The sequence below is a fragment of the Engystomops pustulosus genome, chromosome 4, assembly GCF_040894005.1.
Source record: "Engystomops pustulosus chromosome 4, aEngPut4.maternal, whole genome shotgun sequence".
Taxonomy (NCBI): Eukaryota; Metazoa; Chordata; class Amphibia; order Anura; family Leptodactylidae; genus Engystomops; species Engystomops pustulosus.
Window position 1 is genome coordinate 138,523,867 of NC_092414.1, and position 14,776 is coordinate 138,538,642.

Below are 14,776 nucleotides of genomic sequence, written 5' to 3' on the forward strand. Positions count from 1 at the left end.
TTTTCAGTCGAAGCCCCAAGCATTCTTTAGTCCAATGGTGCCTTCTCAGGGGTTCCTCTGGGTCACTATGGGATGACGATGATGACAAATAAAATTGACACTTGTTCCCACTAGCAGATTCTGTATCAGAGGCAAGAAAACTATACAAATCCAATACTGTATACGTTTTAAGGGCAATGATTTTCGCAGACCTGAAAAAACAAGAGTGCACAACTACCTCCTCTAAAAACAGGGTGCACTACTTCCCTCTTCAAACACGGCGTGCATTACTCCCTGCTCCAAACATGCCTTGCACAACTGCCTCCTCAAATATGGCATGCACAACTACCTCCTCCACACACGGCATGCCCTGCTCCCTCCTCCAAATACGGTGTGCTCTACTCCCTCCTCCAAATATGGTGTGCACTACTACCTCCTCCAAACACACGTGTACTACTACCTCCTCCAAACAGGCGTGCACTACTACCTCCTCAAAACACGGCATGCACTTCTCCTACTCTCACTCCTACTAACACACTAAAAAACTAAAAAGTGCGTTCAATGTAAGTGCGTACTGTAACAGTGCACAGTGCGGGGGATAAGGGAAAACGGATGATGGGGGGGGTCTGAACAGCCTCCCCACACTTAAACTACCTCCTCTTCTATTTGCCCTGTCTTTCCTAAAGAGTGTGAATCCTGAAGAGTAACACCCCAATCATGTTATTCATTCAAGCCTGTTTCTTCAACCAGGCAGGGCAAGCGACACTAAGTCCTCCCTTTCTGCCTCTCCCCACTGCTCCTCGTCTCCCCTGTTCTATTTTCAGTAGTAGCATGATCCAGCTCTGTGTGCTCTGCTGGGTGCACCCTATAACTTCATGGATCTATTAGTAATAATCCCTGGTTAATCTTAATGTATTTTGATGGTAGATTTCCTCAAAGGTTATGATTCCATTAAAGGGAACCTGTCACCAAGAGAAGGTGAGACCTTCCCCCCGTCCCCATAGAGCAGTGATGGCGAACCTTTTAGAGACCAAGTGCCCAAACTACAACCCATACCCACCTGTTTATCACAAAGTGCCAACATGGCAACTTATTCCCTAACTTATTGATCTCCGCTCTGTTGTAACTTTCAATCATATCAGTGTTCTGAGGACACCAATAAAGTAGATAGAATGATCCCCAGAACAGTAAGAAATATTTTGCCTGGAGAACGAGCAACAATGAAATTTCTGATCTGTCCAAACCTTCCCACCCCTCCTGTAATCCCAGGCAGCGCTGTTGCTTTATAATAACATTAAGCATGTCAAGTCCTGGGCTGCCTGGGAGTGCAAGTAGATAACTTGAATCCTGTTTGGTAATGGCCTGGGTGCCCATAGAGAGGGCTCTGAGTGCCACCTTTGGCACCCGTGCCATAGGTTCGCCACCACTGCCATAGAGCATTGTAGATATACTGCTAAACATTTTTAATCTGCCACAGATATTGTGTGAGCAATAGATGATGCATGCCCACCAAAATGGGTCCTAGATTCTTCTCATGGCAAATTAACCGGTTCAGGACCAGACCCTTTCCTGTTTTTTCATTTCCATTTTTCACTCCCCACCTTCAAAAATCTATTACTTTTTTATTTTTACACGTAAAGAGCAGTGTGATGGCTTGTTTTCTGCATAACAAATTGCACTTCATAATGGTGGCATTAAATATTCCCTGCTGTGTACTGGGAAGCGGGGAAAAATTCCAAATGCAGTGAAATTGGTGAAAAAACGCAATATATTACACATATCAGTGGTTTCCCAAAATCCAGCAACCCAAAGACCAAATCTTTTAAAAAGCTTTTACACATCAATATAAAACCAGATGCAGAACATTCAGTGTAGAGTTCACACCAGGTTACTGCAGATCAAGTCGAATTCATTTGAAGTCTGCCATTCTTGAATTAAAGAATAATCCCTATATTATCATCCCTCTGACAAAGGGGGCAAAGTCACAGTTTTGGATAAGAAATTTTAATGGCAAGAAGTGCATCATATGTTGCAGGATACTAATACCTATTGACGACTTCCTATTGATCGATTCCCTGAAAATTTAAATCAGAAATGGAGAAATTGGTTGCAGAGGGCTTACAGTCAGGTTTTTTGATTAAAAAAAAAAACTCAGAGTATTTAATCCCAGATTTTTCTGTCTGCTCAAATTTTTACATGTTGCCCAAAACTCATAAAGGGGGATTCCCTCCAGCTTTTTGCCCTATTGTATCTTCCAACTCTCTTACAGAAAAATTGGGGATTTGGTTGGAAAATCTGCTCCAGCCTCTGGTTACCCGACTCCCAGGTTATATCAGAGACACCAAAGCGATACTTGCCGCTGTCAATCAGATGAAATGGTATGAACAGGACTCATGGATATTGTGTGATGTCACCGCTCTATATACTAGAATCCTTCATCATTCAGCGTGTGAAGCAGTTGCCTACCATTTGGACAAATATTCGGCATATGACACTGAACTTTGAAAATATATCATTACTGTACTCCATTTTTTGTTACAAAAAAACGTTTTCATGTTTGATGTTTATTTTTTATTCCAAGTAGCCGGTTGTTCAATGGGCGCTTATTTTTCCCCATCATTGGCCAATATATCTAAATGGCTACATGGGAACAACAATACCTGTATAACTCCAACAATCCTTTTCTTACTAATATCTAAAATGGTACGGCAGGTATATGAACGACTGCCTTCTGGTGTGGACTGGGCACTGGGAGGCAGTTGTCGATTTTGTCTCCTATATCAACCATAACCATCTCAATTTATCTTTTACCTATGAATATGGTGGTGTTTCAATTTCATTCTTAGATGTTTTTTTGAAAGGAGATTCCAACTGGGCTACTATCCACAATAGTCTTTACCGCAAACCTACTGGTGGGAACACCATTCTCGGGCCTGAGAGCTGTCATCCTGAAACTTACCCATGGGTGAGTTTATTCGGGCTAAGCGTGCCTCATCTGATAAGGCTTTTTATTTAATCGAAAGTAATAATATGACCGTGCGTTTGAAACAGAGAGGTTATTCCTCCTCTACATGTGAATGTGCAAAACGCATATTGAACTCTGAGCCCTGTTCACACTACTTACAAGACAAACCTTTTGAACAACATAATATAGTGTGTAAACCCACCTTTAGCACACAATATTCCCAACAGTATACCCAAGTAGTTAATATAATCAAAAAACATCTGCCTATTCTAGAGTATGACAACATATTGTCTCAAAGCATAATGTGTGTGTCTCGCCGAGCACCAACTTTGGCTTCTTCCCTGTCCCCTAATGTGTTTACACGCACTGACCATACCCCCACATAATTAAAATATAAGGGTAGTTTTTGCTGCGGGGGAAGCAGATGTAACTTCTGCAAATATATGATTAAAACTACCTATTTTTCGCCTACTGATAACCACCGAAAAATTTTCAGGCACATGAACTGTGAAACCACCTATGTTGTATACTTGGCCGAATGCTCCCTGTGCCGTTTACAGTACGTAGGTTGCACTTTTAGAAAGCTTAAGGACCGGTTATTGGAACAGATCACAGGTGCCAACCCTAGAACAGTGTCTAGCACACGGAGCATAACTGGCCTGTCTAAACACAGGTAACATGTCCTCCCTTAAAGTCATGTACCGGCCAACAAAAGAGGAGGAGACAGAGTTAAAACGCTGCATCTGAAGAAAGCCAAATGGATCCTGTCTATTAGTACACGCCATCCATTAGGTCTAAACTTTAAAAGCCATTTGAATTATATATAAACTGAAAATCATTTCATATCTTTTTCGCCTCCCTTTTAACTTAATTAGAATTTTTTGTTATATTCTTTTTTCATTTCTTGCATTTTGGCATGCTTCATTATACTGTTCCATTGTTCTCTGCTTTTCTTCTGACATTCACCCTGCCGTCATTTATGTGTATACTGCTCACAGCCTGTGTTGTAGGGTGGAGCACTCTGACTACTTCCTTTTCCTCCTATATACCTGCTGACAGTACTCCATGGTACAGGTATGAATAAGGGCCTCGTTCTTCTGTTCCGAACCGCGTCACCTTTTCTTTAGCCATGTGATCAGATTTTTAATGTTTTTCCAATAAACTTTTTCTATTTTATTTACCTTGTTTTTGCCCGTTGCCAATGGTTCCATTTTTTCCTGATCTATGGGGTACTTGCTGTTGAAACTCAGGTATTCCTGTTTCTTCATTCATCAATCATATTGCTAGCCCCTTTAATCATGCTAAGAACAAATTGCAGCAGCTTCTTTGGCTTTCTTAAGGTGAAGGATGAAATAGCCCCATTCACTGTGTTATAATTCATGTAACTAGTCTAATCGAAAGGATAAAAGATTCTTTGTACCATGTTAGCCAGTGGTTAAATATGTAAAAGTTGAGAGTCCTCAGTTGTTGATACCTTTTATTGGCTAACTAAAATGGATGATGTTAGGTTGCCAGCTTTTGAGACTACTTACGTCTCTTTATAAGGCATGGTATAAGACAATATCAATACCATGCCCGATGAAGAGACCAAAGCAGTTTCAAAAGTTTGCAACTTAAATAATCCTTTTTAGTTAGCCAATAAAAGGTATCAACAACTGAGGACTTCCACATTTCATCTAGTCTAAATGATACACCTTCTGTGTTACTGATGTTGAAATCTTTTGAAAATGTTATACCTAAAATGTTGGTATCCCGTCGTTTTACAGAATACATGTAAACTCAATAAATCTTATCCCATGAAATTTTATCTAAGTCATATAACGTATACAATATCGTACAAGCTATATATATGTTTAAAGCCACTAGATGTCACCATTGTCTAAATGTGATTTATCTTGATCTTGATCTTCTCAATAAATTCTAGCAATAGATGCTAGCATTATGAATTGGCTACTTCTAAGGCACAATAATAGATACAACATAGCACATAATGTGACCAGTGTCTTGTTGGTTTTTAATATTCTCTGTGTTTTTAAAAAAATGAGAGGGGAATATTCTAGTAATGTATTCTTATGTTACAATGTGTATGGTTTATATCTACATACATAGCTTACTATAGACATATTAATATAAATGAATTAGCAATGACTCAGAGGTTTCATAATATTCCTGTGACTGCACTCTTTGAGAGAGCCACATATGAAATTAAAACAAGCGGATCCCTGACCAAATGGAACTTAAAGGACATCTATAACCAGATCATTGGTGGTAGACTGTCCACACAATTATGCTCATTATCTTAGGGGGATAGATTGCAGGCTTTTTTCTCCCTTTCAGTGGTCCTGGAGGCCATGAAAAATAGCTTTATAAAAATATGTAAATGAAGCTAAGGCACTCAGGATGACGTCACCTGAGTGTCTCATGACTCTGCCGACCGCTAATTATTCACGCGCCTGCCACTTGGTATTCACTCCTCCATGCCGCCCTGCTCTTCGGCGTCAGACGGATAGCTGCAAGTCTTGCGCATGTGCAGCAACTTGCAGGCAGCCAGTTGATGTCACTGTCTGTGAAGAGTGGGGCGGCGCAGGGGAGTAATACCAAGTGGTGGGGGCGTGAATAATTAGCCGCTAGCGGAGCCATGAGGCACTCCGGTGATGTCAACCTGGGCGCCTCAGGCTCATTTACATATTTTAATAAAGTTATTTTGTTATTATTTTTCATTATTATATTATTTATTATTATTTTATTAATAAGTTCGGACCCCTGAAAGGGAGAAAAAGCCTGAAATCAATCCCCGTAAAGTAACAAGTATAATAGTGTGGACAGTCTACCACCAGTGATCTGATGGTAGACATCCTTTAATCGTCTGCATGAAAATCAATGATAAGGAAGGCTCTCTTAATTTTGGTCATATTTTATTAAGACTGGAAAAGATAGTTTATACGTGGAAGAGCTGAAGATAAAAGAGGAAGACAAACCGCAAAATTTAGCTGAGAGGCTTGAAGACACATACAGGAGAGAGGATAACTTGACATTACTTATACAGGCGGTCCCCTACTTAAGGACACCCGACTTACAGACAACCCATAGTTACAGACGGACCCCTCTGCCCCATGTGACCTCTGGTGAAGCTCTCTGAATGCTTTACTATAGTCCCAGACTGCAATGATCAGCTGTAAGATGTCTGTAATGAAGCTTTATTGATAATTATTGGTCCAATTACACCAAAAATTTTGAAACTCCAATTGTCACTGGGGCAAAAGAAAAAAAATTGTCTAGAACTTCCATTATAAAATATACAGTTTCGACTTACATACAGATTCAACTTAAGAACAAACCTCCAGACCCTATCTTGTATGTAACCCGGGGACTGCCTGTAATACAGAATAACTGTTTTTAGCAAGTAGCCATGTCATATCAGATCGATGTGCCCATTATGACAAGGTACCTTCTATTGGTATTTATTGTATGCTTATTATATGCGGACAATATTTGAGGAAAACAAACGGTACTGTCGTATTTATTAGTGTTTTGTATCTTCCACTGTATATTATTTACCCAGAAAAGAAAGTGTCATTGTAATAATAGATGCAACCAAAGTCTGAACATGCTCCAAGATGATAAGCAATGAAAATAAACCGTACAGGCTAAATATCTACTAGATTGTTGTCTAGATTGTTGCTAGCCTATCTACTGAGCCCTATCATTTAAGATAAGGTCATTTCTTAGAATTACGAGCTTGATTTCATTGACCTCAAACAAACTGAACAGTAATGCCGACACATTCTTCTCTTTAACAAAATAAACACAAAGTCTACATTACTTACAGTCTACCAGGAGAAATCCGGTCACAAATAATAGAACAGTCAGATCCCCCATGGTACATGAGATTGGTCCTTCTGCCAGGCACCTGGTTAGATGTGTGATAGTCTCCAGGATAACAGGAGCTGCCAGGTGGATGTTCTGAGTGTAGGATCACATAGACAACAGCAGCAGCTAAAGTTTGTTAGCACAGAGAGGAGTAGGCATAGAGGAGGTTCGCAGATCCAGCAGGAGGTAAGTTCCTCCAGGGTGTCAAAGTTGTTGCTATAGCCAAAGAATCTCTCCCTTTGGATGGCTATTGTTGGTCTGAAGCTTTCCTGCTTCTGTGAGAAGTGCACCATAAATATCTCTACTCACTGGAGCACAAATATAACCATTCCCTCCATTACATCCTTAGCAGAAGCACACAAAGAGGTCAATTCTTCCCATGGAAACCAAAAAAATCAGGTTACAAGGTTAGTTCTTTTACAACATATGTTAATACATCCTTCTCCTTTCTTCCAACATTGCCCGTCTCCTGGGACAGGTGTATTAAGAGCTCAGCACTGTTCCCCTTCAGTAAGTGAATAAGTATTCTTTCCTCTTTTGAGCTGTGCTATATTTTGACACTGTAGCTAGAAGACACATTTTCCTGGCTCTTCCCCTTTCTAGTGAAAGTTGCATGCAGTCATCCAGTGCCTATACACACATTCTGAGCATGCGAAGTTGTACGTTCAAGCCACCAAGCTCCCTGTATTGTCTCTGGCTTTTCCGCTTGTTCTTTCCTTCTCGTATAAATGAGAGAACAGAGGTTAGAGGCTTTCTCTCTTTCTGTTAAGCATCCAGTTGTTAGCTGCTGAGCAGGATACATCCTGACCTCTCTGCCTAGTGGTATGGTTCAGCTCCCCCGGTAGGCTATCCTAGGAGGCCCTCTAGGGGTCTGTCGCTGTAGTACTAAACAATTACTAAATGGCAGTAAACATAATTTGCTTTGTCATAATGCACTTGGACAGGAAAGAATGGATACTTTGTTGTAGTGGCAACCACCTTGAGCTGATTCTGTGTCTTCAGTAATTTTTCTCCAAGTATCAATAGATAATGACTTTTGATAAAGAACTAGGCAAGCCCAATGGCACAAAGTGGGATGAAACCTGCTGGATCTTTTACTTTTTTTAACAATGAATTTGAAATCCGTAAAGTCCTAAAAATGGTTAGACAAGTTGGGCCTAAATATGCCCCTAACCAATGATTAAAGCCTCAACCTACCAATTTCAGTGGAACCAAAAAGGTGATCTTACATGTATACATATGTGCAAACTCCTCCACAATAAAAGATAACAAATCGCACATACAATCCTTTGTTAAGATGTGGCATAAACTGTTGCCAACATTGGCTCAAATCTATTAAACTGGCTGCTCCAGTTTTCTGCCTGACTTTGCACTGAAAAGAATGTTTGGGCCAGTTTTGTGTTTTTTGCTTCCCACCTTCAAAAATCTATAACTTTTTCATTTTTCTATGCACAGAGCTGTGTGAGGGCTTATTGTACTTCTCAGAGACTTTATATATTATTCCATGCCGTGTACTGGGAAGCTGGAAAAAAATCCAAATGTGGTGAAGTTGGCAAAAAAAACGCATCACTTTCTTGTGGGCTCAGTTTTTACTACTTTCACTGTGCACTCCAAATGGTACGTCTTGATGCAGGAGATATCTGCTTCCCCCCAAGATATGCTGGATAAAGACTATGGGGCACATTTACTAAGGGCTTTGTGCCTGTTTTCTGATGAATTTTCCACATTATTTTAGGTGTAAACTGCTTGCACAGGTATTTAAGAAGTGTCAGCGCTAGCCACCATGTGACACAAATTAGGTGGCGTTCCGGCGCTCAGTCAGACCATGCGACAAATTTAACATGCAAAGTCTGTCACGCCCTATGTTAAAGGTGCGCCACAAAAAAATTGTCGGGCCAGTGCAGGGATGCGACAGATTCATGATTTCTGGCGCATGTTCTTAATGAATCTGGCACACCCAGCATTATACACTGGCAGAATACTTTTAGTCCAGTTTCCCACATTCTTAGTAAATGTGCCCCAGTTTCTCTTTATGGGTTTCTAATTTCTCTGTAAACAAAACAACAATATGGTGCTAGCTGCCGGCTAACCTCGCTGACTCTTTGAAACTTCACTAGCTAGTAGCCATGTGTTAAGATTAGATAAGTTGTGCACCTGTCAGCAATAACAAAATAGCCAATATACATTATGTGAAGTATGCATTAGGAGCTGATCAGTAACCTATCAAATGTATTACACTATTGTATTAACCAATTAGAAGTTGGATTGAAAATTAATCAGAGGTGTTATTTTAATAGCCAACCATAAACTATTGTTCAAATGTATGTTAACCAATCATGCTAATAGTTAAGATGTTGCACCCTGCTTAAAAATGTATAAATTAAGGGGTTTGACCCACCCACAATTGGGAATTTTGCTGAGTTCTACACCTGCCTGTTGAGCGCCATTATTCCTCTGTCGCAACATCATTCACCTACAGCACATGGCCAGACCTCCTGTGTGGCAGGTGTTATCTGCTGCCATAACAGTCTACTTTATTGCTTGGTTTGCTACCATCACGGTGATACTAAAATTATATGGTCTTTATTGTATTTTAATACATTTTAAGAAATGAAAACATTGTGTACGGAAATAAAATTTGTTTCGCTATCCTCTGACGCTAATAACTTTTTCATACTTTGGTGTATGGAGCTGTGTAAGATGTTATATTTTGCAAGATAAGTTGTAATTTTGAGGTCTGTGCGACCTTCTGATAATTTTTTATTACATTTTTTTATGGCGTAAAAGTGGCATTTGGGAGATTTGGGCGCTATTTTCCATTATGGGTTTCACCAACAGATATAAACGTTTTTATATTTTCAAAGAAATAGAGAAAAATATTTCACTATGACCGGAGCTCCCAGTATTATTCTTCTCCCTCGTTATTCCATCTTTAACCACCGATGAACGGCACTAATCCTCAGTTTCTCCTGCTGAAAGTGTGTCACCATTCAGACTAGCACCATCGAAGAAAATATGAAGGAAGATGGTGTGGTACATTCCAACAAAGTTAAAATGTATTTAAGTTCATCATACTCACAAGAGTAAATTAAAAATGTGCATATCACAAGTCAAATAGCGGGACGCTAGCTTTCATGTCCGCCCGACCCAGGGTTTCGCCAGCAAGGCTTCTTCCGGGACATTTTTATATTTTGATAGATTGGGCATTTTTGGACAGGTCGATACCTAACATGTTTGTGATTTTTACTGTTTATTTTTATATCAGTTCTAGGGAAAAGGGGGATTGAAAAAACAAGATGGCAGCGCCCATGCCAGCACGGATCGTGGGTGTTAGCGGTGGGTGTTTGCTGCAATATGCAGTGAACCCCACGTCTGTATGACAAAGGCTTACCCCACAAGCCCTCTTCATTATTAACATTATGGAGCCTTACGAGGTTAAATGTGCACCTAAAAATGATGATGCACACTTTCCGGGCAGTGCAGGGTGCACCAGATAATTGAAAACCGTGCACCAGTATTCAATAATCTGGCTCACCCTGCATATTCGTGAGGCAAACTGCATATTCGTGAGGCAAGTGGAATTTGGGATCTTGGCAGGTTCTCTCCAGCTGTCCTTTCCTAATAGCCCATCTGTAACTGATAGCATCAATCCTGAGTTATATTCACATGTTTTATTGCAGCTATTCACTGCCTTCAGGGATACACATAAGAGCTTTTGATGGTACAATATAAATGTAGCTTCTCAGATGGCATGTAAGGGTGTATATGAAATTTGAAGTAAAATTTTGATTGGTCAACTTGCATTTTTTGGATGGACAGGCCTTTGTGTTGTATCTAACTTCTAATAGGCAGAAAGGTAGCACAAACAGTGTTATATAAAAAGATGTACTCTTCTGCATACATCTTTTGGTCATACATCAGGTAGTTTGTTCTATCTCCACACATCACTTGATCCCATAAACACTAATGGAATTCCAAGGAATCACCTCCTTAATTGGATCAATAGGTTAGGAGCTTCTCTTGTCATTTATGATGATGAAGGGTCATCTTAAGGCCATGACCTTTTCTAGGCTTCTTATACCAACTAAATAAATATCCTCTGTAAATCTTGTAGGCATCACTGTAGAACATCTACTGACAAATAATAGTTTGTAAGATGAATGTATGCTTTTCTTAGTTATTCTTTAAGTTATCTTCATTACACATAATTGTGTCTGTTGGACAATAGGGCAATGCTCTGCATATGAGGTAAAAAAAAATGGTGTCTTTCTGTGTGAACTAGCCCCTGGCTTTATTACATGAACCTTTATATTCTTCAATGTTTTGGCATGTAACGGCTGACACATTGAAAGGAGTTTATTTCCCAAATGAAGCCTTTCAAGACTCACCTTTCATGACCAACAGAGTTCACCATCTTTTTTGTGGTGTACCTTTAATAAAGGCCATGCGATACAATGTGAAATTTAAATAAGGTGCTCGGTCCGAATCAGTCGGACCATCTGACGGCATACCCCCTAATTTGTGCCGCATGGAGGCCAGCACAGCTGCACCACAAGAGGCTCACATGCAACATAATAGCAGCGCAGACACTTCTTAAATACCTGTGCAAGCAGTTTTAGCCATGGAGAACATGCACGATCCGACGATCCACGCGACACTTAGTAAATGTGCCCCATTATCTTTATTAACATTATCTTTTTTAATATTTTAGTACATTACAAGACCAAAAAAAAGACCGTTTGTTGGTTTACCTTGTAAAAGAAATTTTCAGAAAATGTTCTAAATCATTTTTACTGGCAAATTTAGTTCTGGAGGGGCTTTTCAAGGTGCTTTTAAATCTATTTTCAAAGCAGCATTTAGTAAATAATTTCTCTTCTCTAAGCAATTTACAGTATTAAATCTTTTGCCTGAAAATGCTGCAGGCCTCAGCAGTGAAAATGAATGTGCATTTATGTCTAACATTGCACTGGCAGAGGCACTAAGATGTTTAATTTATAAATACATTCTATTATTGAGCAGCTTGATATTGGTTTGTGGCAGAAGATTCAGTACAATTTGTATTTTATGCATTTATGTTACTGTAATTCATTTGTAATGCTTCAAAGTCTAGTGGGTGGTACTATTTAGTGATTCCCAGCAATCTTGTTATGCATACTCCTGCACAGAAAGCTGACAGTCACTTAGTAATGTTGAGTGAACCCAAACCCCCAAGTTCGGGTCTGTACCAAGCATAGCCAGTTCAGCACCCACAACCCCAAAGCCAAATGTCAGTCATATGCTTGAAGGGATATTCCAGAATAAGCATAACTCATGTACAAATGGGTCCTTAAAATATAAGATAATATGTAATTAGTTGTTATTTCAAATGTTGCTCCCCTTAGCAGAAAAATGGTGTTGACATACACTGTAACGAAGAATTAAAATGCTACTGGCCCTTTATTCAGTCCATTGATTTCCTCTGGACAGAGCAGACACAAGATGGCTGCTGGTCACATATCGACATCACATGTCCTGCAGCTGCCATGTGATCCTTACTATGTTTGGCTGTAGTGAGTTGGTTGCAGTGCATCCAGTATGGCCGGTGTTGTGGTGAGACATCACCTCAGTGAGGTGATGTGCAGTGATGGCAGTTACACAACATTACTATAGTAATATAGCAGGACAGTCTGTTACATCATCACTGGGGGTAGAGCATAGGAGGGAGAAGGAGTTACTGAGAACTAAAGGATAATGGGACTTGTAGTTCCCAGTGGCGGCCATCTTGGTGATAACTCTGCATACTTTAGAAAGCCCATAACATTTTGTGAATCATAAAATCAAACTATTTAAGCTCCATTTTGTGAATGATGACATTAAGTTTTGTTATATTCATGTATTTATAGCATTACAGGTTCATATTTACAGATCCAGATTTCAGCCACAGCCACGCCCTGTATAAAAATGGCTGTGATTGCTGTATAAGAGCAGGGTCACATGTCCTGGCACCATTACAGCAATCCACCCTGCAAGCCATGTGTGGACAGGCCTGACACCTCTTCCTGCTAGCGCAGATTGTTGGCGTATTGGAAGCACTGCAGCATGGCACAAATTTTCCTCATGGAGGAAACGATGATGGTCAGTACTTCGACTCCCTCAGGTATTCTTTAACTGGAACTCACCCTTTCCAACATAAGTAAAGTAGAACTGCTCTTCCCACATCACATATTGGGTGATGGTGGGAAGGCCACAGTTCCTCTGTATTGCAGAGGAGCAGCAGGACATAAACGCGGAAAGTGCATGCAGACAGTACATACTTTATGCAGCAGCTGTGGCATATGTGCATAATAGGCCAGGAAGCTTTGCACCGCCAATTTCAGTACATGTGCCAAGCATGGGATGTGCATTTAATGCTGCTACAAGATTCTGGAAATGTATATGCCAAAACTCTTCCTTCTTCAGACCCAGACACTACTACATAAACCCAGTGGGCAGTTAGAGAGATGTAACGTCTATACCCATACTTACTTGTCCACTTGTCAGTTGTGATGTGCACCTTGCAAATCATGGCATTGCACAGTGCACATCTGATCTCTATAGCCTGCAATACTCCCAAGTCAGGATCGGGGTTCATAAGTGACACAGGCAAAATTCAGCTTTTTCTCCATTGTTTGGGGGATAGAAAGCCAAGCTTCCCTGAGATGTTGTGGACAAGCTTGGTGATGTTGGTGGTGCTGCTGCTGGTAGTTTTACATTCTCCCATTGTGGGAAGACAGGTGGTCTTGTCACTAAGGAAGCAGTGGTAGAGGCTGAGACGATTGAAGCAACAGAGAGAGCCTCAGGTGTTTCCATGTTTTTTTGCTGTATCCGTGCCTTCAATCCATGTTGGTTCTAGGACATTGTTATCCCCCTCAGATCTTCGGCCACCAAGTCCTCAAGGCATCCATCCTTGTCAGTCTCTACACTGCAGACAGCTATAGAAGTTGATACTTTGTTTTCATCATTATCATCATCATTATCGTAGATATCATGCAAACTCGTCAAACCTGAACAACAAACCCAGTCATCACTATCACTGAGCAGTATCAGATACTGTAATCCACAATATCGATAATCAGGGATCTAATTAAATATCATTTCTACTGAATGTTTTTCTATGAAACTCTATATGCTCCACTTCAGTTGCTCTATAATATGCTCTCTGGAAATAAAAAGAAAAGCTGATTCATGTTCAAACATGGTGAAGACCAAATTACAAAAGTCAACTTACAACATGGGAACCGCCAATATAGACTGTGCTTTTCAGTTAACAATATGTATAGCTGACCTTATCACATACTGTCCCTTACATAATCTCTGATTGTATAAGACCTTCTATTTCTGACTCCTATTATCCTCTGAATACTACGGGACTGAGAGAGAATGTTTACTCGGAGGTTGCTGTACACAAACATGCTCAGTCCATGGAACATTTGCTGATCAGATCCCATGGACCAAGCACAGTGAAGTTTTTGCATCATATTTTTCTATCTGCTGATGGAACAGCAGCAGCAACACATCTGCCCTATAGTCGTCTGCTTATTTTACCGTGTATATTTTCCTTACCTACATTACCTGCCCCTTCAATAACTTCTTTAGTATCAGGACTTTTATATTAGCATTTGAGCCACCTTAGATTGACATTGCATTAATCTTAGTGTTGGTTATCGGTACTAATATTTTGTACTGATTTAATTGTTTTTATATTTTCATGTGGCTAGATAGTATTGTGCATATTAAGTAAGTAAAGATTATTATTATGTGTCATTTTGTTCTCCTCTGACACACCTTTGCCCCCCTTTGTGTTGTAAATCTTTCATGCTGGGCACACCCTACTTTCTCCATTTCTATAGCAGCACCAGCACTGTAACAGTGCTGTTACAAGCTTGTGCGGGATTCACGCTTGAGTAAAACGTTTGAGTGAAAGGGGCCTTATTCTACATGATG

General features: G+C 40.1%; 1 protein-coding gene across 1 annotated transcript in view; it reads right to left on the bottom strand.

Moving 5' to 3' along the window:
- The window catches only part of CHRNB4 (cholinergic receptor nicotinic beta 4 subunit), a 30,258-nt gene extending 22,642 nt beyond the window's left edge, over positions 1–7,616 (bottom strand). The window contains exon 1 of the mRNA XM_072147669.1: positions 6,772–7,616. Coding sequence (XP_072003770.1) covers positions 6,772–6,823 — 52 coding nt within the window. The 5' untranslated portion in view covers positions 6,824–7,616. The remainder of the gene's footprint in view (positions 1–6,771) is intronic.
- Positions 7,617–14,776: the final 7,160 nt, after the last annotated feature.